This window comes from Ursus americanus, chromosome X, assembly GCF_024610735.1.
Source record: "Ursus americanus isolate L20-20 chromosome X, mUrsAme1.1.p, whole genome shotgun sequence".
Lineage (NCBI taxonomy): Eukaryota > Metazoa > Chordata > Mammalia > Carnivora > Ursidae > Ursus > Ursus americanus.
Genome location: NC_142164.1, coordinates 77,384,561 through 77,411,741, shown reverse-complemented (window position 1 = coordinate 77,411,741; position 27,181 = coordinate 77,384,561). Strand labels below are relative to the sequence as shown.

The 27,181-nt window shown below is 47.1% G+C and overlaps 2 protein-coding genes across 2 annotated transcripts in view; one reads left to right on the top strand and one right to left on the bottom strand.

The window, feature by feature from the left end:
- The first annotated feature begins 355 nt into the window (after positions 1 to 355).
- TSR2 (TSR2 ribosome maturation factor) lies at positions 356 to 5,594 on the top strand. Its single transcript, XM_045796248.2, has 5 exons — positions 356 to 504; positions 668 to 758; positions 3,482 to 3,573; positions 4,145 to 4,315; positions 4,545 to 5,594. The coding sequence occupies exons 1-5, from the start codon at positions 424 to 426 to the stop codon at positions 4,677 to 4,679; spliced, it is 570 nt and encodes a 189-aa protein (XP_045652204.2). The 5' UTR covers positions 356 to 423; the 3' UTR covers positions 4,680 to 5,594.
- The window catches only part of FGD1 (FYVE, RhoGEF and PH domain containing 1), a 40,734-nt gene continuing 19,107 nt past the window's right edge, over positions 5,555 to 27,181 (bottom strand). Inside the window, exons 5-18 of the mRNA XM_045796247.2 lie at positions 25,809 to 25,898; positions 24,950 to 25,098; positions 23,440 to 23,596; positions 23,196 to 23,334; positions 14,418 to 14,476; positions 14,136 to 14,282; positions 13,676 to 13,768; positions 13,434 to 13,513; positions 9,943 to 9,973; positions 9,328 to 9,429; positions 8,830 to 8,955; positions 8,491 to 8,652; positions 7,025 to 7,168; positions 5,555 to 6,486 (exon numbers count right to left, since the gene is read on the bottom strand). Of these exons, the coding sequence (XP_045652203.1) occupies positions 6,181 to 6,486; positions 7,025 to 7,168; positions 8,491 to 8,652; positions 8,830 to 8,955; positions 9,328 to 9,429; positions 9,943 to 9,973; positions 13,434 to 13,513; positions 13,676 to 13,768; positions 14,136 to 14,282; positions 14,418 to 14,476; positions 23,196 to 23,334; positions 23,440 to 23,596; positions 24,950 to 25,098; positions 25,809 to 25,898 (1,785 nt within the window). The 3' untranslated portion in view covers positions 5,555 to 6,180. The remainder of the gene's footprint in view (positions 6,487 to 7,024; positions 7,169 to 8,490; positions 8,653 to 8,829; positions 8,956 to 9,327; positions 9,430 to 9,942; positions 9,974 to 13,433; positions 13,514 to 13,675; positions 13,769 to 14,135; positions 14,283 to 14,417; positions 14,477 to 23,195; positions 23,335 to 23,439; positions 23,597 to 24,949; positions 25,099 to 25,808; positions 25,899 to 27,181) is intronic.

Here is a 27,181-nt window from a genome sequence, read left to right as displayed (position 1 = left end):
AGAATGTTCCATATGCACTTCAGAAAAATGTATATTCTGTTGTTGCTGTTGGGTGCAGTGTTCTATGGTTGTTAGGCTGCCTTTTTTTTTTTTTTTTTTAAGGCAGATTTTAAGGCTATGCTCCCTGAGATTGATTCCTCTGTCCCAAGGCCTGGAATCCGTATCTTTATTAACTTCCCCACATCTTTCAAGAACCCATGGCCCCGCGCGACCTCCACTCCTGGCTTCCTTTGGCTTACTACATAGGAGTAACTGTGGTGATGTCATCTGTTGCTCTGACAGACTTTTCTATTGCTCTAGTCTTACTGCCAGGTCAGCGCAAAGGCTCATCTGCGTTCTCAGGTTCGGCTTTCGTCTCATTCGGTCTGGGCCGTGCTGCGCAGCGATTGGGCCTCCTGGGCATCACGTGGCTGAGGCCTGACGATGGCCGGAGCTGAGGAAGATTCGCGGGAGCTGTTCGGGGTTGGCGTTCGCGCGGCGCTGGAGGCCTGGCCGGCCTTGCAGGTGAGTGGGGCCATGGCTAGTTATCCTAGCTTAGGGTCTGGGGCAGAACCAGAGTTGGCTGGACCACGCGTCTGAGGCTCCACTGGGTCGCATAAGCAGCCAGCCCTACACCACGCCAGGCCGGCTTCCAGGCTGACGTGGTGGGCTTGGGCCTGTGTTGCAGATCGCTGTGGAGAATGGCTTCGGAGGCGTGCACAGCCGGGAGAAGGCCGAATGGCTGGGGGGTGCAGTAGAGGAGTACTTCTTCCGCAATGGTGAGTGAATGCAGGCGCTGCGACCTGTCTGTGGGGGGTGGGGAGGAGGAGGCGGGTCCTAGAGAGCAAGCGCTTCCTCTTGAACAGTTGTGGGATGGGACGTAACTAAGATCCAGGTGGAATGAATACAGGCTTTGGGAGTCAGAATCTTGAGTTCAGATGCCTTACAGACTGTGCCATTGACCCGGGGTATCACTCTAGACAAGTTATTTTACCTGAGACTCTGTTTCCTAATTCCTGAAATGGATATTAAAGTACCTACCTCAGCACTGTCCAATAAAAATACAATGCGAATCACATCATGTCATTTAAAATTTTCTAGCAGCCGCTTCAACAAAGTAAAAAGAAACAGATGAAATTAATGTTATTGAACTCAGTATATCCAAAATATTTCAACAGGTAATCAGTATAAAAGATTACTAATGAGATATTTTACATCCCTTTTTAATATTAAGTTTTCAAAATCTGGCGGGTATTTTACAGTTTTAGCCCGTTCTCAGTTCGGCCTAGTCACATTTCGAGTGCTCAGTAACCACATTTGGTTATTTGGACAGCGAAGATCTACACCTTTGATGTGTCTTGAAGCTCATGTAAGAATAAGGGACCCAGTAGAGGGTCTTTTGCATATAAGATTTTTACAAAATTCTTTATTCAGGTTTTTAGTCTTGGAGATGACGTTAGGCAGAGTTTTCTCAAGGAAGTTTACCATCTAGTGATGGGTCCATTTAAGTAGGCATTTACACTCAGGGTGATAGATGTTCTAATAAGGAGGAGCTCAGGGTGCTTGGGTAGCCTGAGACTGAGGAGGAGGTTTCTTTTGGAGGTTGTTGAGGGAGGTAGTGATTGGATTGAGTCTTAAGGGATGAAAAGGAGTTAACTAGGTGGGGGAGACAGCAACACACAAATAAGTTCTGTGGTATGAGAAGATTATGTGTTATATTTGGAAAGTGGCAGGGAGCTGAGTATTGGAGTAAGGGTGTGTGTGTGCTTGTGGGTGTAAGGAGGGTAGGAGTGGTTGAGAATGAAGCTGAGGGGTGGGGAGGCCCTGGGAAGAGATTAAGACGTGGAAGACCTTACATGCCTTTGGTTTTGTCTGTTAGGCCGGCGTTTGCCAAAATACGTGCTATGGAAGACTAGTTCTGTTAGATGTACAGTGAAGAAAAAGCTTCTCCAGTCAAATTATATAAGAAAAGCTCTTTTCTTCAGCTCCTCCTTAGGAGTCACAATAATCATTAACATAATAAAATCTTGGATAAAGATAAGAACCACAACAAAGCCTGGTTTCCTTTGTTTCCCATTAGCTTTCTATGGATAGCTTTCTTTAAAAACCAGCAGGACAGCTATTTCTGAAAAGCAGGATATGAAACACTGCTGTAGGTGATAAAAATTCATGGGCCCTTTCTAAGGTGAGTAATAGGATGGGATTTGCTGACTAGAAAGTTCAGAAAATAATCAGTATGGAGCATGGACGGGAGAGGGAAAGACTGATGAGGAGGTTGTGTCTGTCTAGAAAATAATGAGGCCAGAACTAGGGCAGTGGCAGTAGCAATGGAAAAGAAGGGGTGGATTAGGGCCTTGGAGATTGTTTGGCTGTGAAGAGGGAAGGAAAAGGAGGCAGGTTTCTGGTTTGAGTCCCTGGGTGGATTAGGTGCCTTTCCTGAATAGAGGAAGCCTGGAGGAGGAGAAGTAGGTTTGAAGGTAAGGTGATGAGTTTGGCTTTAGATATGGAGGGCCTGAGGCATCTGTGAAACAGGTAGAGTGTAGTCTGGGTTGGAGACAGCTTTGGGGGATATTAGATGAGAGTGGTAGGGAAAGTCAAGTGAGTGAGCTCTCCCAGAGGGAAGGGAGAGTGAGGAGTTTTGTAGAAGACCCTCTTCAGTAATTCTCTAATTCAGAAAAAGAAGAGCATGGGCCCAGAAGGTAACTGAAGCCTAGAGGGGAGGCATTAGCCAAAATTTCACACAGTAGGATGTTGGTGTCAAGGCTATGATGATTTCATCATTGGAAGTACTTAACATCTATTTTTTTCTTATCTGTCCTATTCAGTGGAGCCACAGTTGTGAAGGGTTTCTACATTTCAGAAACTTTAGCCCTTGAGTGATGGAAATTAACATGGATTATGGGTCTCTCCTATGCTAGGCATTATTTAGGGGCCTACTCATAACAGACCTTCAAGAAGGCCGCTATTAGCCCCTCTTTGTAGATGAGAAAACAGAAGCGCAGAGATAACTTGCTCAAGGTCACAGAGAGGAGGCTAGTTAAAATAGGTCAGATGAAAGGGTGAGTGTGGTTGGGATGCTGTGGGAATGAGAGGGTTTGGTAGGATGCAGGAGATTGGAAATTAGGTATTTATATTTAGTGTTTGGTTGGTTTTTATTTTTTTAATATTTATTTATTTATTTGACAGAAAGAGAACAAGCAGGGGGAGTGGGAAAGGGAGAATCAGGCTCCCCTCTGAGTGGGGAGCCTGATGCAGAACTCGATCCCAGGACCCTGGGATCATGACTTGAGCTGAAGGCAGACACTTAACTGACTGAGCCACCCAGGTGCCCCTGGTTGGTTTTTAAAAATCATGTAAAAACCTGGAGTACAGAGCACTTCAGTAAATAAAAGGCTCACTGTTTGGGCCTTTACCCACCAATCAGATGTGGACCCACCAAGTAGGTATTGAATGGTAGTGGACAGGAGTGATTCAGTTGGCTGGTCTTTGCTTTCCTACCCAGCTGACTTGGAGCTAGATGAGGTGGAGGACTTCCTCGGGGAGCTCATGACGAATGAATTCGATACAGTTGTGGAGGATGGGAGTCTGCCCCAGGTGAGCATATCATGGACATAACTGCCATTTCCCTGCCCGCAGTCTTTCTTTGCCCTGTTTTTAGGCCAAGACTCTTGGGTCTAACCATTCTTTTCTTGAGTCCTGCACAAGAACCTTCTGTGACTCCCTTTTGCCTAAAGGAAAAAGTCTATTCTTCCCAGGTCTTTCCAAACTCTGCCTCTTCTCTTTTATTTCTCTCCGTACAACATTGTCAACCGGGTCCGTTCTTTACCCCCATCCCAAGGGCATATCAGGCCAGGTACATTTCCACCCCTACTCTGGTTAACATTTCTCCCCATCAGTTCCTGCTGGGATTGCCTTCCCTTTTACCTCTTCTGTCTTTCAAACCAAGTTCTAGTGCCTTCCTTACTAGGAAGCCCTCCTTCCATACTTTAGGCTCTTACCTGAGTCCTTCATATATGGTTCCTTCATTAGTGAACTCCTTGGGAAAGAAAGAGTCCCATTCTCTTCTGGAAAATTCCAAACCCCTCCCTACTCTTGCTGCAGTCACATGCTGGTTGTATTGTAGGTTCTCTAGAAAATCCAGGCTGGTTGAATGTTTTCTTGGTAGGTGAGCCAGCAGCTACAGACCATGTTCTACCACTTCCAGAGGGGTGATGGGGCTGCTCTGAAGGAGATGGCCTCCCACATCACCCAAAGAAAGTGCAGGGTCAGAGCCACTGCAGTTAAAACAGCCAGAGAAACGGATGAAGATGATGCGGACAGCGTGGAGGAGATGGAGGTGAAGGGGGTGCCCCTTGGGTGGGGAGATGCAGATTTCTTCAATTTTCTGGGAAATCAGCTACTTTCATAGGGAAATGATGGGGGGGGGCGTATATTACCCAGAATGGGCAGGAAACTTTCCTAAGGTCACACAGCCAATCCTGGCAAAGCTGGGAAGAGAGCCTGGGTCTCCGGTGGCCACAGCCAGGAGGTGTTGTATTTAGCTTTCTCCTGTATTTTTCCTCCAGGTCACAGCTACGAGTGATGGGGCAACTACAGATGGGGTTTTCCCCCAGCCTGAATCCTTTGGTCCAGACTCCCAGACTATTAAAGAAGAGGATATAGTGGAGGATGGCTGGACCATTGTCCGGAGAAAGAAATAAGTGGGGCTGGAATGGTTTGGGTCCTTGCTTGCTAGTTGTTTTGAGACTTGTTTGTAGGGGTTTTGGGGAGGGTTGTGGACTCCTGGACTGGTTGCCCCATCTCTACCCTCCTCCTGTTCCCCTGTCGAGTTTCCTCCAGGGGAAGAAGAGCCCTAGGGTCCTGGCTCTCGAGGTAGTGTGACCTGGTTCACCACACTCCCTTGGGCCTTAAGTTACTATCTGCATGATGAGGCCTGGTTTCCCAGCACATTGCCTCTCAGGTGCAGTCAGTGTGAAGAGGGAGGGATGAGCGGGTGAGGGTGTGACTGGAGGAGAAGCTAAACACTGGTTGACAGTGGCCAGTTGGATCTGTGAAGGGAGAGGACCAGCAAGAGAACCAGTAGCCCTGCTGGGTCAGGAATGGTGAGATGAACTTGCAAACCAGAAGCGAGATGAGTTGAAGATGTGAACGAAAATAGCTGTGGTACCTCTCCTTCTCCTCCTGCCCATACACACACAGAGCAGCTGTGTACCCCTGCCCAGAAATTGGAACCTCCCAGGAAGACACCCTTTCTGCAGCATAGCCTCCAGCCCTGGGTTCCTTCAGGAAGTCTAAGACTTTGACTAGGTGGTGAGCTTGGGCTTTGTTTTCTGTCTCCTCCAACCTCTTTCTGTACGTACACTTATCCAAATCCAGGGATGAGGCTTAAAACCTCAGTAAATAGTACCTTCTTGTTACTAATCTGCAACTTGACCCATGAAGAGCCTTGGAATCAGCCTTTTAGGAGCTGGGCTTCAGAGCTCAGCAAGGGAGCAGTTTCTGGGCCCACCCTAGCAGCTTGTTACATTGAACAAACAAACAGATGGACAGATGGAACACAGCAGCACTCTGAAAGTTTCCATAAGCCCGAAATAAACTGTATTTTTCTTTAAAAAAACAAAACAAAGAGTATCCATTGTCCTCCCCCCATTCCCCTGTCCTGCCCTGTGGCCCTGCCATGGGTCTGGACGATAAAATACTGGGTAGCCTTGGGGCTGGGTAGAAGCTGTAAGTCATGGGAGAGGCAGGAGGGATATGGTCAGCACCCCATGTAACGTGTGTAAAGACATTGGCTGAGGGGGCAGGGGTGGGCCAGGGCCATGGGGTCAGTGACAGAGCTGGCACTTGAATCCAGATCTCCTGCCTCCAGTGCTTTGGGGAGAACTGGGTGGAGGCAGGATCTGTAGGGTGTTAAGGGGATGGGGACAAAACGGCCTAATTCAAGGGGGTCTAGCAACAGCTCCCACCCTCCCTGGGGACAGGGATTTAAAAAAAATTAACATCCCTGTAGGAATTTTTTTTTTAAAGCCCATGTTTTGTGAAAAGATGAATTAAAAAACCCAAGACCCAGCACTGGGGATTGAAAGTGCCCTTGATGGGAGTTCAAGTATTGACCGAGCTGGGAGGGAGGGGGCTGGGGCCCCCAATTGGACATGGGCAGCTAGAGTGTGGGGCAGGGGGCCCCAGTTCCTCCCAAACCCTCTAGGTCTTGTCTCGGGTCTGGGGGGCTTCGGAGGGTTCAGCTGTGGCTCCTGAAGCTGCCACCGGTGCCTCCTCCAGCTCCCTGTCCTCAGACAGTGTGGGCCCTGGGCAGAACGTGTCCCCACGGCCTGCCCGACCGAGCACTGCCATCCAACGCCGCTGCAGCTCCTCTGTCTCGGGGCTGAAGTACCAGCTCAGGTGGCTCTGGGTGATCTTGAAGACGTGCCTTCTGTCAGGCCGCTCCCCAGCCTCAGGAGGCCCCACCTCAAAGCCAATGAGGGGCAAGCTGCGCTGGGCTTTCACATCCTAGGGAACAGGACAGAGCTGGGGTCACCTTGAGGCTGGGCTTCTCACTAGTTTTGCATCTCCCGAACCCTTCTTTTCCTTCCCCTTCTCAGGAACCTTCCATGGCTCCACTGATAGCAACAGGAAAAAGTTGACACTGAAGCTAGCATGCAGGCTGGTTCAAATACCTGTGTCCTCCCACAACCAAAACCAGTTGGGCTAGTCTCTCTAGCATATACCAAATAATGTTTGTGGGCCTTTGTCTTGGTTGTAGCCTCCATTTACGTGTTCGTCCCCGCTGCAAACTGGACCTAGCAGTGCCTAACCTCCACTCTGGCTTCCTCCAGGAAACTAGCTATGCCAGCTCATCCCGCTTTTCTGTACACATGTTGGCCCATGATCACTCCTTGTCTCTGGTTGGTCTTTGTCTAGGGGTTCTGATTTCCCCTTAGCCTTACCCAATCCCCCAAGGCCAAGGAGAGGTCAAGGACTGAAGGGGAAGAGGAACAGCTTGGTTTTGCCAGGTGGCTGAAAGGGCCTGAAGGAATAGGATGCACACCTGAGGGGCTCCATAGATGTACAGCACCAAGGGTTCATTCTCAGGGACCACGAACCATGCCTTGTGCCAGCCTTTGCCACCTTTCTCCATGTAGTGTAGGAAGCTGCAGATGACGCTGTTCTCCGCAGCCACTGAGGCCTGTTTCTGTGGCCAGAGACATAGGGGACATCAGTGTTGATAGAAGGCCTGGCCTGGCTACTCTTGGCTTTGACACCCCCTCAGCATAGGGATTGATAAAGCTGAAGCTCAGATGGCAGGAGGGATTTGTCCAGTACTACCCTCCCGCCCCCAGTGAGTGAGAATCGAGACTGAAAGCCAGGCTTGTTTGCTGAACTGCCATGGCTGCTGCCTCCTGAGAGTTGGTGGGAGGGGTGTCTCAGCAGGGGTACGTAGATGCCAGGCAGGCATTCTTTCTTCCATCAGTTCATTTATTCCTCAAGTCACTTACGCCTTTATACCTCCCGTGTTGGTCATCTTTCATCATACATCCATGCCTTAACGTTTAGCAAGAGGCAACCTAGCATTGTGGTCAAGAAGACTGGGTAGCTGGGTAAGGCAGTCTGGCTCAGAATCCCAGCTCGAGATGGAAATGTATTGACTTGGAAGGAGAACATACAGGTCTGTTGTAAGGATTAAATGAGTTAATGTATGCAAAATGCTCAGAATAGTGCCTGGCACAGAGTAAGCATTCTTTTTTCAAAAAGATTTATTTATTTATTTTAGAGAGAGAGAGAGAGCGCGCGCACGTGCATGTGAGCAGGAGTTAGGGGCAGAGGAAGAGGGTGAGAGAAGGAATCCTCAAGCAAACTCCCTGCATGAGGAGCTCACCATGGGGCTTGATCTCAGGATCCTGAGATCATGACCTGAGCCGAAATCAAGAGCCGACAGCTTAACTGACTGAGCCACCCAGGCACCCCCAGAGTAAGCATTCTCTAAGTGTTAAATAAAATAAATACCTCAATTTGGTTAAAAAACAAAACCAAAAATGTGTGTATGTGCATGCTACAGCACAACTCTTAGTCGTGGTAATCTAGTGGGTAGAAGGAATATGGTGTTTTTATTATTTTTGTTTATAGAGTCTAATTTTCTTCAGTGCACATATCCTCCTTTGTAATAAGAAAAGATAATTTGTTAATTGAAAAAACATCCTAGCTCTGCCACTTGCTGGCTGTGTGATTTGGGCAAATAACTCCCTGGGCCTCAGTTTCCTCATTTGTAACCCAGGGATAGTAACAGTATGGATAGATTAGTTACTGTGAGGATTAAATGTCTAAAGCACTTAAATAAAAATTCATCTTTCATTCACTCTTGCACTCATTTTACTCAGTCCGAGCCTGGGTCACTTGCTCAGTGGATGCACATGGCACCCTAGCATTTCAGAGATGCCCAGGCATCAGTCACACTGAGTGGGTGGCTGGGGCCCATGTGGTCAGCATAGGAGTGTTAGTCGGGGACCTGGCTCTTACCTCCAGGATAGACCTCCGGCGCTGGGGTGTATGCTGGCTGCAGGCTGGGCTGCTTCCAGGCACCCCATGCAAGGCCACGTAGCAGTCCGTGCACACACGGTTGGAGCGGTTGTTGTCATAGATGAGGCGGGCCCGGAACTCGGAGCACTTCCCACAAACCACCTGGGGTGGCAAGTGGGCAAAAACAGCCTAGTTCCTGCAGGTCTTTCCCTTCAGTGTCCCAACTCCCACAGTGGACTCATGGCCTCCCCCGCCTTGGAGGGTAAACCACTCAGAAGTGGGCCTTTGGGCTGCCAGCCTGTCCCCTCCCTAGCTTTGCCCCTGCCTGCCAAAACTCACATGCCCGCAGGCCTTGCAGTGGTGCCTGCGTTTGGTGATGGAATTGAAGGGCTCCTGGCAGCGCATGCACATGGTGACTTCCTTTTCTCGGATGGGTGTAGGTGCCCGCTTCCCAAGATCCACGTTCTGGAGAGAGGGCCAGGTCCCAGGTCAGAGATGGCTACTCCCCAGCCCAGTCCAGCCAGCCCCTGCCCTCTGTCCCAAGGCTTGGATCATCATTGGGAGGCAGCAGATACATTCAGAAGACCTGCCTTTGAGTCCTTGCTCTGTCCCTACCTTACTGTGCTACTGAAGACCAGTCATTTTTATTTTCTGGGCCTCAGTTTCCCCCATGATTTCTCTGTGGCCATACCAAAAGAAGACTGTAACTTCTGAGGTCATGCACTGGCTCTCTGGTCTTTACTCTCCGGGAAGGGGCAAGGATCATTTCAAGGTAAAGTGGGGACTTGGAAGTCTGGAAGGGGTCCCAGTACAGGGGGAGAGGGTGGGGACTCTTACTGGAGAGTTAGGGGGTGTGTCTTCATCTTCCCTGTTTGTTGAGTTCAACAGTTTGAAGGTCTCCAGCGTCTGTTCATGCTTCAGGAGAGTGGAGTTGATGGCCTATAAAGGAGGTTGTAAGAAATAAGAGGTCAGATCACCTCACAACCCACCCACTTCCACCCTCACCTCACCTTCCTATGCCCTAGCCCGGTGTCGGAAAAGTTGGCTTCTAGGCCAAATTCTGCCCCTTGCTAGCCATACGATCTTGAGCAAGCCCAATCCCAAATCCAATTCTCAGTTCTTAAATTTGTGAAATGGGGGAGAGGATCAGTGGTTGAAAAACCTCAGAAAGTCTTCCCGGCCACTATTTGGGCTTAAGGTTTTATAGGATTTAACTCACTGGGGTTACACCCTCAGTGGAGCCAGCTTTCTAAGAGAAGAATTTGTGAGTTTCTGTTTAACCTGTAGACCTCAGTTTGCTTCTCTGTCAAACGGGGATGGTAAAGTTTGTTGGAAAGCAGGTGTCCGGGCCCATTCCGGTCTGGTACGAGTTTTAGGGGAGAGTCCACCAACCCCAAGGAAACCTGTTAATACTCCTCCAGCCCCCTACCACAAAGCCTTCTTGGATGTTACCTGGACCCAGTCTTTCTTCTCCTCCTCAGTCCTTGGGGAGAGGCAGGGAAAGAAAAATGTTGGGTTAGGCAGGCCAACCAAAAGCAACTGGAGTGGTGAAGAGTAAGTATGTTGGAGTCAGACCAGGGTTTTGACCCTCTGGTCCTTAACTTACTGTATGACCTTAGGCAGGTCATGTAGCCTGAGTTTATTTATTCAACAGTTACTAATACTTTCCAGACCCTGTGCTAGGAACTTGGGGCTTAGAGAGGTCCCTACCCTCAACGAGCTCATGGTCTAGGAGGGGAGATAGACAGGGACAATACAGGGGGATCAGCACTGTGACAGAGTGAAAATAGGGCTGAGAAGCCCAGAAGAGGAGACCTGCCCCAGCCTGGAATTTGGGTGGGGCTGGTAAGGTTTCTTCAAGGCGGTGCTGGGTCTCAGGTAGAGGACTATGGGTGAGGTGTATGTAAAAGTATGGAACATACAAGAAACCATAAATAGTTCCCTGTTGTTGGAATGGCAAATTTGAGAAAGGGGGGCAGCTTGTTTTCCTTTAGTCCATTTTCTTCTCCATTTTACATGGAGAGAATTATCAGTCTGGTTGTTCTGAGCAGTAACTGAAGTGATATGTAAAGTGCCCAGCACAATCCTTGGTCCACTGGGTGCTCAATCAGTGCGAGTTACCTCTTCCTTTTGCCTTTCTTTCCCACCTCTCCTGTCTGCCCTGTAGTCTCCAAGGCCTCTACGCTGGTACAGCGCCTTAAACTGCTTACTAGGAATAGGACCCAGTTTCTTGGCTAACTCCTGCTTGGCCTCTTCTAATCCCCTTCCACATCTACACACCAGACATCAAAAGTATTTTTCTAATATGAAAATCTGAATACGTCCTTAGAACCACTTCATGAAAAATTAATAGGAGTTAGTATTTAGCTACAAGAATGTCCATTGCAATGCTATTTATTATGAAAAATTGGAAGCAGCCTAAGTGTTCAACAACAGGGGATCAGATAAAAAAAAAAGAAATGATGGTACATCATTACTGTCAGACAGCATAAATGGTATAGGAAGCTCTTCAAGATACGTTAAGTGAAAACATATATAAAATACACATAGCATTCCATTTTTGTTTAAAAACGTGACATGAGTGTTTGTATTTGTCAAAACTTACTGATGGTACACACTTAGACCTGTGCATTTCATCGTGTGAATATTTGGCCTCGAGAAAAGGAGAGGACATTGAACAAATACTGAACTCTCGGTAACAATATGCACACCAAAGTCTTTAGGGATGAGGTGTAGTAATGTCCGTAACTTCGTTTGACATGCATGTTAACAAACCAGATGGATTGGTGGATGGATAAAAGGATAGATTTGTGATAAAGTAAATGTAGCACAATGTTAACACTTGTAGAATCTGTATGGTGGGTTACAGTTGTTCACTATATAATTCTTTAAACTTTTCTGTATTTTGGAATATTTTCATAATAAAATGTACAAAGAAAACGTGTGTGTGTGTGTGTGTGTGTGTGTGTGTGTATACACACATACGTGCAATTAGAGGAAAGGCCTGGGGTGAAGTATCATGTCTTTAATTTATTTAAAAATGGTTCAGCCAAAGATATATATACGGCAAGATGTCAATAGTTGTTGACTCCTAAGTCAGTGGTTCTACACCCTGGTGCACACATTGAAACCACCAAGGGAGCCTTTAAAACTCCTCATGTTCAGGCTATACCCCAGACAAATTCAATCAGTCTTTGGGGGTGGGTTTCAGACATCGGTATTTTTTAAAGATTTTATTTTTAAATAATCTCTACACCCAACATGAGGCTCAAATCTCTAACCATCCTCTACTGATTGAGCCAGCCAGGCGCCCCTCAGACATCAGTATTTTTTAAAAGCTCCCCAGCTGATTCCTGTGTCGCCAAGGTAGAGCACCAGTTGTCTAAATGTAGGTATATGGGTGTTTGTTGTATTTCTACTTTTCTGGATATTTGAAATTTTTCATTACAAAATTTTTTTAAAGGGCAGTCCAAGCAATTGCAAAGCAAACCCTCCATGCCTTTCATCTGCCACTAGGAAACCCTACACTGCTTAGTGCTCCTTTCTGGCTCCATTGTCTCTCAGCAGCCCCCTCCCTCCCATCCTCCCAGCAGAAGACCTGAGTCATGTGACTTGTCACTCAGGTTCTGCTGAGCCCTCTCCTGGATGTGCCCAATGTTGGCTTTGTTCTTGCTTCCTGGCCGAAGGCCTCTGGGGATGCTCGCTCAGTCTCCCAGAGCTTCAAAGGTAACCCCCATCTCTCATCCTCCAAGAGGACACCCTCTAGCCCTATTCATTTCTCTTTCCTGCCTCCATGCCGTCCCAGCAATGAGGGTTCTGACTCTTATTTCTCACTTCCTCGCAGCCTGTCAGAAACAGATCATCTATCCATATGCATCCATTCCCTGGCCCTGGCCCTGACCACGATTCCCTACCACTTGGGCCCTCAGAACGCAGCATGAGCTCTATTTCCAGCTCTGCTCCTTTCTAGCTATGGGATCTTGGGCAAGGTACGTAACTCTTCTGTGCCTCAGTTTACTCATCTGTGAAATGGGGTCGATGGTAACAGTACCTACTTCAAGGGTTGTTTTAAGGATTCAGCTAGTCAGTTTAAACTTAAATTGTTTAAGTTAAAATTAACTTAAAACAGTGCCTAACATAAGAGCAAGTCTTCACTAAACGCGAGCTATTATAATCATCCAAGTAGAGGATGGATATGAAATCCCCTTTGTTAAATGGCTAGACATTATTTTTAAATGTTATAATTTTTTAAAGTTTTGTTATAAAAAATTTCAAGCATACAAAAAAGCAGAGAGAATAGCACAAATTCATTACATGCATGCCTACTATATAAATGCAAATTTTAAAAATACTTTGCTATATTCACTTCATATATATGTGTATATTCACATATCATTACATATGTATGTATATATGTGTGTGTATATGTATCTATGTATTTTTTTGTCATTTAAAAATAAATTACAGATATCATGATACTAAATCTTCAGGATGCATCACGAAAAAACAAGGCCATTGTTTTTTCTCCTATATAACCATTATACCATTATCACACCTGAAAAAGTTAGCAATAATTACCCAACAGCTATTGTTCAGTTCATATTTACATTTTCCCTATTGTCTTGCAAATATTATTTTAGGGTTTTGCTCAATTTAGGCTCCTCTCATGGACCAAGCATTGCATTTGGTTTAAGACTTCTCTTAAGTCTCTGAATCTACAATAAACTGTGTTGTTGTTATTCCTGTTTGGATTAATATCTCATTCTTCCCTCTCCTCTAACAAAACCCACCAGAAGAGCAAGCCTACATCTTTGGGAAAAGGTGCCCATCTTTTCTCTGGAAGGATCTCTTCCTTGGGGAGGTAGCCTGGCACTAGGCCTACAATGCCTCATATCTGAAGGGAAAGAGGGGGCTGGAGGGAAGGTATAGGTAAGGGCAAGTACCTAGCCTGGAGCTCCAGGGAGCGCTGCTTTCCTGACACCAGGAAGGTCCGAGGCAGATTGAGGTTGGAGCTTTCTTTTAGCTGAATGGAGGGAGAAAGACGCTTTGTGAGGACTACTAAGCTCCACGGGGCCCTCACCCTCTGCACACATGCACACAAAGACTTGGGGTCAAAGAACAACTTTATTCCTCCCAGCACCAAGGCCCCACTCCAGGTCCCCATCTCCCACCTCCTGGTGCTCACCTCCATGCCATCTACATCAATGCGTGCCCGCACGCTAAACTTCTGGCCAAGGAGCCGCAGCCTGGGCACGCAGTAAAGGAGGCGGTCGTTGAACTAGGAAGGAAAAGTTTGGGGATGTATGTGTGGAGGACCCAGGAGAGGTGTGGCCCAGCTCCCTATCCTTATAGGACTCCTGAATCTTTACAGCTGGGGAATCAAGGCAATAGATAGAGAAAGCACAGCCCAGATTGGGTACAAGGGTCACAAGGAAAGAGCCTAGGCATGGGAGTCGCTGCCTAGTTGGGTGACCTTGGGCAAGTCACTTCTAAGTCTTGTTACATCACCTCTGAAGTAGAGAAAAAAAAACTGTAGTGTAGGTAGTGAAAATACAATGAATTAATAGAGGAAAGAATGGCTAGCAGGAGGTATAGTCTTGAGTGAGTACCAAGCCAATGTGTGCAATCCCACACCTGGCACTTACTAGTATGAGGTATCGGTCTTGAGTGGTCCCATTCTTTGCTGACAGCTTAAGGATATGGCCTTCTTTTATGAGCTCTTTGGTGGGGCTGACAATGTCTTCCTCACCCCCTAGCAGCTCATATACCTTCAGCAGCTTGTGCATTCGCTCCTGGCAGGAGACAGTAAGCAAGGCAGGGTTGGGGTGCTGGCTTCCCCTGACATGTCCACAAGTCACAAGACCCCCAGGACAAAGACACCACAGGTGGGTGGCCAAGGAAGGTCAGGGGCTAGAAGGGCCACTCACCATTTTGCGGATGGCAGCGTTAGAGTGCTCTGCTGCTGTGGCTATCAGCTCCAGAGACTCTGTGGGCAGAGTGGGAGGTCAAGTGGGGGACTAGCAGAGAAGAGGCTCTTGGGGGCTTCTTTGCTCCCTGATACCGCCTCCTGGCCTGACTACACCCTCCCCATCCCAGAAAGCACCAGCCTCAAAGATGTCCATAGCAACATCACTTAAAATCAGAAACTATCTCAATCCCACAATAGCAGAATCATAGTACATGGAATAACTGGCAATGAATAAAATGCAAGCTTAACAGGATTATTATTACCATTAAAAATAACAACAGTAATGGTTACATCGGTAACTGGAAAGAAACACACCCATGTTTAACAAGTTGTCTCTGAATGGTGGGACTTTGGGTGCTTTTTATTGTGTTCTTTAGATTTTTCTGTATTTTCCATATTTTTGACAAAGAGCATGTATTACTTTTATAATCAGAAAAAAAGCCATTTAAAGAAACAAAGGGGGTGCCTGGGTGGCTCAGTCAGTTAAACATCTGCCTTCGGCTCAGGTCATGATCCCAGGGTCCTGGGATCGAGCCCTGCATCAGGCTCCTTGCTCAGTGAGGAGTCTGCCTCTCCCTCTGCGTCCCACCACCCCACTCATGCTCTTTCTCTCCCTCTCCCTCTCTTGTGTGCATTCTCTCTCTCAAATAAATAAATAAAATCTTTAAAAAAGAAAGAGATGAGCCTATTCTTTGTCTCAATAATACTGATTATAGGAATCTATACTAAGAAGATAAACGTTCTAATCAACAAAACCAATAACTCCCTAGCCAGACTCATTGAAAAAAGGGGGGAAAGGACTCAAATAAATAAAGTCACAAATGAGAGAGGAGAAGTAACAACCAACACCACAGAAATACAAACAACTGTAAGACAATATTGTGAAAACTATATGCCAGCAAATTGAACAACCTAGAAGAAATGGATAGATTCCCAGAAACATACAGCCTACCAAAACTGAAGCAGGAAGAAATAGAAAACATGAACAGACTGATTATTACGAAGGAAATTGAATCAGTAATAAAAAAAACTCCCAATAAACAAAAGCGCAGGACCAGATGGCTTCATAGGCGATTTTTATCAAACATTTAAAGAAGAGTTAATATCTACTCTTCTTGGGACACCTGGGTGGCTCAGTCTGTTAAGCGTCTGCCTTCGGCTCAGGTCATGATCCCAAGGTTCTGGGATTGAGCCCCACATTGGGCTCCTTGCTCAGGGGGGAGTCTGCTTCTTCCTCTGCCTGCTGCTCCCCCTGCTTGTGCTTGCTTTCTCCCTCTCTGACAAATAACTAAATAAAATCTTTTTAAAAAAAGAAAAATTATGTTTCTAAAAAAATATCTGTTCTTCTCAAACTATTCCAAAAAATTGAAGAGGAAGGAAAACTTCCAAAGTCATTCAATGAGGCCAGCAGTATCCTGATCCCATTATTTATTTATTTATTTATTTATTTATTTATTTATTTATTTTTAAAGATTTTATTTATTTATTTATTTGACAGAGAGATACAGCCAGCGAGAGAGGGAACACAAGCAGGGAGAGTGGGAGAGGAAGAAGCAGGCTCCCAACGGAGCAGGGAGCCCGATGTGGGGCTCGACCCCAGGACCCTGGGATCATGACCTGAGCTGAAGGCAGACGCTTAACGACTGAGCCACCCAGGTGCCCCTATCCTGATTCCAAAACTAGATAAAGACACCACAAGGAAAGAGAACTGTAGTCCAATATCCCTGGTGAACATAGATGAAAAATCCTCAACAAAATACTAGCAAACTGTATTAAAAAATACATTAAAAGAATCATCCACTACAATCAAGTGGGGATTATTCCTGGGATGCAAGGGTGGATCAATATTTGCAAATCAATCAACGTGATACATAACATCAATAGGAGACAGGACAAAAACCATATGTTCATCTCAATAGACGCAGAAAAAACATTTGACAAAGTACAACATCCATTCTTGATAAAAACATACAACAAAGTAGGTTTAGAAGGAACATACCTCAACATAATAAAGACCATCTATGAAAAACCCACAGGGAACATCATACTCAATAGGGAAAACTGAGAGACAAGGATGTCCACTCTCCTCACTTCTATTCAACACAGTACTGGAAGTCCTAGCCACAGCAATCAGACAACAAAAAGAAATAAAATGCTTCCAAATTGGTAAGGAAGAAGTAAAATTTTCATTATTTTCAGAAGACATGATACTATATAACGAAAACCCAAAAGACTCCACCAAAAAACTACTAGAACTGATAAATGAATGCAGTAAAGTCACAGGATACAAAATCAATGTTCAGAGACCCACTGGATTTCTACACACCAATTATGAAGAAGCAGAAGGAGAAATTAAGAAAATCCCATTTAAATTGCACAGTACCTAGGAATAAACTTAACCAAAGAAGTGAAAGACCTGTACTCTGAAAACTTTAAAATACTGATGAAAGAAACTGAATATGACACAAAGAAATGGAAAGACATTCTATGCTCATGAATTGGAAGAACAAATATTGTTAAAATGTCTATACTACCCAAAGCAATCTACACATTTAATGCAATCCCTATCAAAACAACAAGAGCAGTTTCCACAGAACTAGAACAAATAATCCTAAAATGTGTATGGAACCACAAAAGACCCTAAATAGCCAAAGCAATCTTGAAAAAGAAAAACAAAATGGAGGTATCACAATTCCAGACTAGAGGGAAGAGGGTGGGGGATGGGTTAAGTAGGTGATGGGGATTAAGGAGGGCACTTGTCTTGATGAGAACCGGGTGACGTGTAAAATTGTTCAATCACTGTATTATATACCTGAAACTAATATAATACTGTATGTTAACTATACTGGAATTAAAATAAAAACTTAGGGGAGCCTGGGTGGTTCAGTAGGTTAAACGTCTGCCTTTGGCTCAGGTCATGATCCCAGGATCCTGGGATTGAGCCCAGCGACGGGCTCTCTACTCAGCAGGGAGCCTGCTTCTCCTTCTCCCACTCCCCCTGCTTGTGTTCCCTCTCTCTGTCAAATAAGTAAATAAAATCTTTAAAAATTAAAATAAAAACTTAATAAATAAAAAAGAAAATACATGTTTTGTACAAACACACTTTCATTGCAGGAGTGTTTACAACAGTGTCAACCAGAAATAAAAATGTCCAACTCTAGGGGCTCCTGGGTGGCTCAGGAGGTTAAGCGACTGACTGTTGATTTTGGCTCAGGTCATGATCTCAGGGTCATGATCACAGATCAAGCCCTGTGTCAGGCTCCACACTGTTTGGTGCTGCTTAAGGTTCTCTCTCTCCCTCTCCCCCCACTGCATGCGTACTCTCTTTCTCAAAAAAAAAAAAAAAAGTCCAACTGTAGGGGTTCAGTTAAATAAACTAATGTGCATTCGTATGATGTAATACTGAACATCCTTTACAAGTGATACTTATGTAGAGTTTTTCATAATTTGTGAGATGCTCAGGATATTTTAAGAAAAGGATACCAACTTGCGTACACTGAATGATCTCGATTTCGCAAATATATGTGTATAAAAAAAACCTGGGAAGAAAATATGTCAAAATGTTCATTATGCTTATTCTCTGGGGGCTTGTATCACAGGTGATCTTTTTCCCTACCTCTTTTGTCTTTTCTGTTATTTCCATATTTCCTATAGTGACCAGGTATCATCAGGGGGAAAAAAATCTTGAAATAAGTCCCTACACATCCCCCACACTAACAAATCCTGCCCACACTTGAGGCCCTGCTACAGCTTAACTGCATCCCACTCTTGTCTGTATGGTGCTGAATTTTCCCACTGGAAAATCTGCCTGTAATGGAGGAGTACAGGTGCTTCTGAGGAGGGTCCATATGGCTGGCAAAGCAACTCTTGCTTTTCTAGGAGGCTCTGCCTCCATGACCAAGTCTTGGTACTCAAGATCTGTAGCCCCTGTCTCAGCTCAGGCCTTTCAGGAGTCTCTAATCTTCAACCCTTCTTCCACCCTAGCTCCCAGAGGGATCTTTCTCACATGCAGCTTGCTGTCACTCTTCTGCTTAAATCTGTCAATAGCTTCCCTGCATCTGCAGGGGAAAAGACCCAGCCCGTTAGCCTGGCCTTGAAAATCCTTGGAGATCAGGCTTCTGCTTACCTCTCCAACTTTCTCCACTTGTACCTCCCTAAACATGTCCTGTCTTGCTTCATCTGGCTAACTGCCACTCAGTCTTCTGGATTCAGCTTACCTCCTCTAGTAAACCTGCCCTGAGTTCCCAGGCTGGGTCGGGACCCTGTCTCGGTTCCCACATTCCTCTGCGCTTCCCTCTGTCCCACTAGTCACACTGTGTATTCATCATGTACTGACAAATCTGCATCCCTCAGTAGACGAGGAACTCCCTAGGATGGGGCCAGGGTCCCCCCACCCTCTCCAGGGCACCCCATCAGATGCTTTGCAGAAATTAGCTCCTTTCAATCAGAACAACTCTGTGAGATAGGCGTGATTGTGCCCTGTTTGTCCAAAATGAGGAAACAGACTCAGAGAGAAGAGGTGGTGGTCTTAGGTTGTCCACCTGGGAAGCGGCTGAGCCGACATCAGACATGGAACTGTTCAGCCATCTGTGCTCTCTCCTACACATTCTGTATCTCCCCCACCTCAGGGCAGGGGGCATATTGGGTGGTAGTGGTAGGAGGTAACCAGGGAAGGGTCAGGAAGAACACTCTGGTAAGCTGTGGGCATACACACTTAGGCCAGTGCAGGTCACAGGACTCAGACTGGAGGCTTTGCAATCAGGACCTCTGTCTGGAGAGGCCTTATGTGGAGTACAAACTGGTATTTCCAGGGGTCCAGTGTGTGTAGGCTCTGTCTGGGATGTCAGTCTAGGATTTCAGTTGGGGGTTTGGACTAGGGAGTGCAGTTTGGGGAACTTAGTGTAGGGGCTTGGTCTGGAAGCTTTGCTGGGGCTTTGGCAGCCTGGGTTTAGGGTTCAGTCTTGGGCTCAGGGTAGGCAGTTCAGGCCAGTAGCTCCACCCGGCCTGGTTTGAGGAGCCCATCTAGAGTCCAGGTTCCAGAGTTCAGTCTAGGAAGTAGAAAGTGGGGGGAGTGAGTCTAGGGAACAAGAGATATGATTCAGAGGGGCTCAGACCTTAAGGCACTTTCTGGGGATTTTGTTCTGAGGGGTAAAAAATTGGGAGGTGAGCTTAAGATCTTGGGCTGGGTAGCTTAGTGAGCATTATTTTGGACTGGCTCTCATTCACAGATTCTCATTCTGAGTGGCTCAGAAAATTAGACTGGAAAATTCTTTCTTGGGCGGGGCGGCGGGGGGGCTCGTCTTTGGGCTTAGAATGGGGAGCTCAGCTGGCAAAGCTCAAGCTCTGAGGTTCATTCTGGAGACTCAGATAGGGTTGAGATTGGTACAAAATAGGAACCTAAGTTAGGTACACTCAACCTAGGGGCTGGTTTTATGGGCATTCAGTATGGAGGGCATCAGCCAGGGCAATCAGTAATAAAAACTGCTAACATTTATTGGGCCTTTGCCATGTACTACTGTGCTAATAGCTTTACCTGTATTATCTCATTTATCCTGAAAACAGCTCTATGAGGGAGGTATCCTTATCATCCCCCTCCTACACACGAGAAAACTGAGACCGAGCAGCTTGCCCAGGGACAGAGAGTTGGTAAAAGGGACTCTATCTGGTGCCCAGTTTAGGAATATTACACTGTCAACTCACTTTGGGGGTTCAGTACAGGGAGCTCATTTGGGGAATTTCAGTTTGGAAATGTCATGCTAGGGATCCAGTGTGGAAATAAAATTGAAAGAACTTAGTCCTGAAAGCTCAATGTGGATATGTGATTCTGTAGAATCCATGGGCTCTGAGTGGAGAAATGAGCCAGGAGGTTTCTTCTGGGGATCCCAGTTAGAGGGTTATAGAATGTGGAGACTCAGTGTGGCAGTGAGGTGTCCTTCTTGGGTTTTAACATGGAGCCCAGTCTGGAGACCTTATTCTGCAGGACTCAGCCTGGGAATCTCAATCTGTGAATCCAAGGCTGGGATGTAGAAAACTAGGGGGGGGGGCGTTGTTTGTGGGGAGTCAGTCTGGGAGTTAAGACTGGGAAGATTAGACTTGGAGGATCAGACTTAATTTGGGGGAAAATCTAGGGCATTAGCCCCAGGGCGCAGTGAAGGCGATGGAATACAGGGGTCTTCAGTCTGGGGGACTAGGGTTAGGGAGAACACAATCTGGAGTCTCTGTTTGGAGCTCAGACTGGGTAGCTTCATCTCAGGGTTCCCTGTGTGGTTCACACTGGGGAATGTAGAAATCAGTCTAAGGGCTCAGTGGTTTCAGTCTGCGGCATGGATCAGTCCCTGACAAAAGAGTCAATCTTTTGGGCTCAGGATAGATGTCCCAATCTGAGGGACAGTAAATGGGGGATGAATCTAGGGTGCTAAGTTTGGCAATACCTGTTTGCAGAATGGTGGCCATGGAGATAAGACTGGGAAATTCTTTTGGGGGACTCTCCCTATGGGACCTCAGGCTGAGGGCTCTAACTGGGAACCCGCTCTCAGAGCTCAGGGTGGGGAGAGCATTCTGGAAGCCCAGATCTTAGTTTGGGGAAACCAGTGTGTGTGGGGAGGGGTCCTTTAACTGGGACCTCCTACTGGATTCAGCCTGGGGACTCAAGTTGGATATGTCAGCCCATGGAACTGCTCCCAGGGAATCAGTCTGGAAGGCTTTTTCTCGAGGTTTAGGTGGGGGCTTTCATTTGGGGAGAAGATTGAGGCACTTAGTCTGCAGATGTCTGTTTGTAGAGTTCAGCTGTCAGATGTTCTAGGGTTCTCGCTCTTTCTAGAGGTGCTGGCTTGGTAGCAAAGTGCCCCATGTGGTAGGGTGGAGGGGGCTCAATTTGGGAAGTAGACACTGCAGCAGACACAACTGTCTGCTCCTGATTCTTGCAGCTTCCAGCACCCCATACTTTCCTAACTTTCCTCCTACCTGTAGAGCTGCTCCTTCTTAAGTCCTTTGCTGATTCCACCTCCCTCAGCTTTGGCCTTGGCCCCCATTTCTTCTCCATTTACATTCACTCTCTTGGTGATCAGGGCCAGCCGCACAGCTTTGAATACTGTCTATGAGCCAGTGACATCTAAATCTCTCTCCCTGGGATTCTAGACTCATCTAACTGCCTACCTGGCAGCTTACTTTGAAAATGTCCAAAATCAACCTCCTAAGCTCATCTCAAGAACCATTACCACTAGCCAAAAATCTGCAAGTAATTCTTGACTCTTTCTCCCAAGCCTCGCACCCACTCCATCCTGGTTCTTTCAGTGCTGCTTCCAAATATAATCCTGAATCCAATCATTTCTCTCTACTTCCACTGCTACTACCCTCGTCCAAGCCAACTTTTCTCACTTAGATTATTGCAAAGGCTTCTTACTGGTCTCTCAGCTTCCCAAGTAATCCTGATCCAAATCTTCCCTTGGCTACCCACTGCGCTCAGAATAAAATCCATCTCCTTATCCAGGACTTTAAAGTCTTGCTCCTCTCTCCAACCCTACTTCTACCATTCTACCCTCACTTAACATGCTCAGGTCACACTGGCTCTCTTGTTGGTCCAGAGATAAGCAAGCTGCCACCTCCTCCCCCCTAGGAACTCTGCACCTGCTGTTGCCTCTGGGGAATATGTTCCTCCCCTGTTGGCACGTGGCTCCCTTCTTCTTGTCATTCAGGTCTGACTCAAATATCTTCTATTCCGAGAGGCCCCCCAACCTCAAGTAAGCCCCCTAGTCCCTGTAACATCACCCTCTTATTCTCTGAATTACATGTAGCACTCATCAAATGTTCTCCTGTGTATTTATTACTTCTCTTTATTATCTGCTGTCTGTCTTGTTCACTTCCATATCCCCTGTGCCTACAACAATGCACAGAACTAAGGTGCTCTGTAAATAGCTGCTATAGAAATGAAGTAATGAATGGAAATAACACTCTGGGGAGAGAAAGTTGGGGAGACTCTGGGGAGGCACTCTTTGAGGTGTGACCCTGGGGGCGGGGAGTAGGTCTCATACTGGAGCAATCAGAATGAAATACTCTTCTAGTGGGCCAATGTGTGAGGACTCAGTCTGAGGAGGCAGTATCTCAGCCTAGAGATCCAAATCTTGGAGGTAGAAAATATGGGGTCCAGTCTGGGGTGCTCAGTTCTGAAGACATAAGTCTGGTTGGGCTCTGACCGGACTTGGGAGGTTCTTCATGAGGTTCATTCTAGGTAGCAACTGGTGACACAGAGTGCAGCTCTAAATGTGGATGATGGAAAGTCAGGGGCTCGATGAGACAACTCTCTTTGTGGGGAGCTCAGCTGTGGAGATTCAGTAAAGAGGGCTTGGCCTGAGGGGTCAGTCTGGGCTCTCAGTCTGGGGGCTCGGGCTCAGTTTCATTTTGGACTTGGGACAACTTCATTTGAGGATGAGTCTAGGGATGAGCTTTGGGGTCTTGGCTAGAAAACAGATGGCTCCCTCTAGGGGATCATTCTGGGTATACTCTTCCAACTCTGGGGTTCCAGTTGGGGACTTCAGGCTGGGGGATTCCTGAGGGCTCTGTCTGGGTACTCAGGCAGAGACTCAACCTGGAGGTTCATCCTGGGGTCTTACTCCAGAGCCTCAATGTGGGCCTTTCAGTTTAGAGATCCTATTCTGGGACCTCATTATGTTGCAAGGCTGACTCGGTGAGTTAAGTCTTAGGGGATGGGGTGGGGCAGGGCCCGGATGTGTGCACTCACTTTGGGCGTCCTTGCTGTCCGGGGAGCCGTGGGGCAGCTTTAACAGATAGTCCTTGAGAAGCAGCTCATAGCGGGGAATGCGCTGCACGGGCTCCAGCATGTGGTGCTGCAATGTCAGGTTGCCACAGGCTTCCTCCTTCTGTGACAGGCAGAAGCAGAGGGGCTCAGGTCTGATCACAGACCCCTCACTGGGTCCCTGCAGACCTCTCCTCCCCAGTCTGTCCTATCCAGCTTTGCTCCTTACCTGCACCTCATGGATGATTACTTTAAACTGGGTGGAGCGCTCTGTCCAGGTGTTGACCAGCTCCACAGCCCGGTCAAAGTTCTTCACATACTCGCCATACATCTTGAGGAAGGGTGCCAGCTTCTGCAGGATGTCTCCGATGCGTGGGTAGCGGTCCCTGGGGTGGAAGCGGGGGCTGGCACGGTCCTGCTGATCCTTGTCCCCCAGAATTCTCCCAGGGTTCTTTCTAGGTCTCTAGTCCCAGGGAAGCTACTCTCATCGCATTCCTGGAAATCTGCTTCTCAGTCAGTTCTGCTCCTCTGGAATTGCTGCTTATGTTATAGGCCAGTTAGGCCAAGAGGCTCAGCTTGACCTGAAACCATGGCCCGGGCTGCCACCTGCCCCAACTGTGCCCTTCTCAAGTACCAGGAATAACATGTCCTGAAGTACCTGCCCTGACCTCACTGCAGGGGCCACTTCATACACTTCTTACTGATTCTGTGCCCAGCCTTATTCTGGGTGATTTTGAAGACACAAATGAGTCAGGGTCACTGTCTAATATGGGACACAAAGTGAACAAGCCTGCTCATACTCCTCAGGAGTCACAGTTCGCTGAGGGACACACAGGACTAGACCTGGTCTTAGCCCTCACTGGTGATGGTCTGCTGGGGGACACACAAGAACCAGGCCAGCCTATCCCTCAGGGGTGACAGTCAATTGGGAAGATGTAGGAACTGGCTTCATGACAGCCCTCTGTGGCAACAGTCTAGTGAGGGAGACATACTTTATCCTGTGGGTGTGGGGAGCATGGAGATGATTTTAAGCAGGAAGTAACATGGTCTGATTGTTCAGAAAGACAATTATCGCAGGTGGTATAGACTCTAAAGGATGGATTGGAGGAGGAGAGCCTGGCGGCTGGGAGATTGCCTGTAAACCCTGCCCTTCTACCTCAGGACTCAGCTCAGGAATCAGCTCCTCCTTCTCTAACCCCAGACTAGGTTTGGTCCATTTGTCTGGATTCCTACAGCCTCCCATTCTCAGTGCTATCATAGGTCTGATAAAAAAACAAAAAAAACAAAAACAGCTCACATTGAGCACTTATTATTTACGGGATACTGTTCTAAGCTCTCGACATGTGTCAACTCATTTAAATCCTTCAAACAACCCTCCAAGGTAGGCTCTTATTATTACCCTCATCACGTAGAGGAAGAAGCTGAACCACAGTAATTGAAGAAACTTGCTTAATATCACAAAGCTAGCAAATGGCAGAGGTGAAATTTGAACCCAACCAATTTGGCTCCTTACCTCATACTCTTAAGGGCTGTGCTATTCTATTGTAATTTTCTGAGTCCTGGTCTGTGTTTCATATTAGACTGGGAGGGCAGAAAGGGTGGTCTTTTTGGTCTGATTCTCTTTGTGAAAGGCAGTAAGAGGAGAGGACGGGCGGAACGAACTCTAGTGCCCACTTGTGCCCTGGGCTTGGTAGGCACGTGGACAGGAGGGCAGGCAGCCTAGATCTGGGGTCCCTCACCATTCTTCCATGCGCTTCTCTAGCTCAGGCAGCAGAAACTGCTGGTGGAAGCAATAGATGGAGCAGATGTTAGAGAAGATGCCATGGACAACGTCAGCAGGGAAGGAACTGCGGTTCCGAGCTTCTTCCAGTAGCCGGGCACAGAACACCTGTGGGGCAGGGCAGGCATGTTCAGCCTAGCTGGGCCTGGGCCTTGGCTGGGGAAGGGGCAGCTTGTAGGTGAGGGTAGTGTTTGTGGGCAGCTCTGTGGAGCTTTGGGATCAGCACTGGTCTTGAGACTGAGGAGAGTGGAAATGGAGTTAGGCTTCTATGTGGGGTTGGATTTGGGGTTATCGAGGTTAGGACCTGGAGGTAGGCATTGGAACAATGAAAAGTCAGGAGCAGGATCAAGGTCAGAATTAGATTCAGGGTCAGATCCAATCATTTAACACATATTTTTGAATGCCTACTGTGTGCCAGGCACTGTTGTAATGGCTGAGATAACATAGTGAACAAAGCAAGCAAAAATTCCTACCCTTATGGATTCAAGTGGATTTGGGGTCAGGAATAGGGCCAGGATTAGAATGAGGATCAGGGTCTGGTTTACAGCTGGGGTCAATTCAGGATCTAGGTCAGAGCTGCAGTCAGGGCTGATATACCCATCCAAAGTTGGGAAAATGAGGGTTGGTAGAAAGATCAAGCTTGGGGTCATAATCAGAATTGACTTCAGAGACAGGATGGGGGTCAAGGTCAGAAAGGGGTCTTACCAACTCTAGATTGGTAATAGTAGGCTTGGGCTCAGGCCCTATTACTTCCTCCTTGGTACCCACCTACCAAGTCCTGGGACCCTGGGACCCTGGGACCCCAAGGGATCATTCACCTGATCCAAGAGATGGAGCCTGGAAACGTAGGCCTTCTCGGTTTGCAGGAGCTCATTGGCAATGTGGAACACCTTCTGCTGCACGGTCAACTGGAAAGGAGAAGAGGCAACCACTCATCTATCACCCTGTACCCTAATCTTCACCCAAGCCCTCAGAATTCTCAGAACAGCTCAAATGCTACTCTGAGCCCAATGCTACCCTGGGATAACCCTATTCCCCCATCTCTGGACCCATAAGCCTCCCAGCTTCAATCTCTGACTCCCCAGAGTATCACAAAGGCCACTCCGCAATTCCGATGATACATACTCTCTCACTTGGCTGCTCATGCACCCAGGCATGTGCTCTCTTTATTCATTTAGCATAGCACAGTGGTTAACTGTGTGGGCCAGGAAGTCAGACTTCCTGGGTTCAAATCCTAGCTCTGCCGTTCATTAGCTTGCACAAGTTGTGTAACTGCTCTGTATTTAAGTCTCCTCATCTACACATATTGATAGTAATAGGACCCAAGTCCATTTGTAATTGACATAATTAAATGATTTACTATAAGTAAAACATAGCAGACTACAGATTCAGTAGTCTATAAATGTTATTTATTCACCCACTCAGTTCACTGTCAGCAAAGGCTTGCTGAGTACCTGGGGTGTAAAGAAAACACGAAAGTACAAAAATGTATACAACTCATCGCCTGTTGGCCCAGTTTCCACATCACTGGACACATATTTGCTGAGTCCCTGGCCTCAGCCTCCACATTTGAACTGGGTTCTGGTGAAGAAGGTGTTCTGGCTGCAACCTAACTTAAGTGCAAGGATGCCTTTGAAAGCAGACTTAGGCTGCCGGGGCACAGAAAGGGTTTCCTGCGGCCAAGAGCCTTCAGGGCCACAGCTGCAGGTCCTTTGGGCAAGAGGAGCTCTAGCTCTTGTGCCCCTCTGGCAGCCAACTGCTGGGAAGTCTCTCTGGATGTGAGAGACTTTCCATTTTATAAATAAGGAAACCGAGGCTTGTGGTAGGGGAGTGGAGACTTGCCCGCTGTCATATAGCTACTGAGTCTTGGGATTTTCCAGCTGGAGTAGGACTTTAAGGATCCCCAAGCAGGATGCACATCTTTAAGATGGAAAAACTGAGGTCCAGCCAGTGGTTCTCTGATGAGGGTAGAACAATTTTCCCAGTGGGCATTTGGAACTGTGCATGGTCATTTTGGTAGTTACAGTGAAGGGGGGTGGGCGAGGTACGGGTTTGCTACCGACATTGAGTACCAGGGGACCAGGAAAGCCAAACATCCAAAGTGGAAACAATGTCCTGTTTTGAGAAATAATGAGCTGGGGAAGAACCAAGTGTAAAAGCCAGGCTCCTGGTTTTTCCACATGGTCCTGTC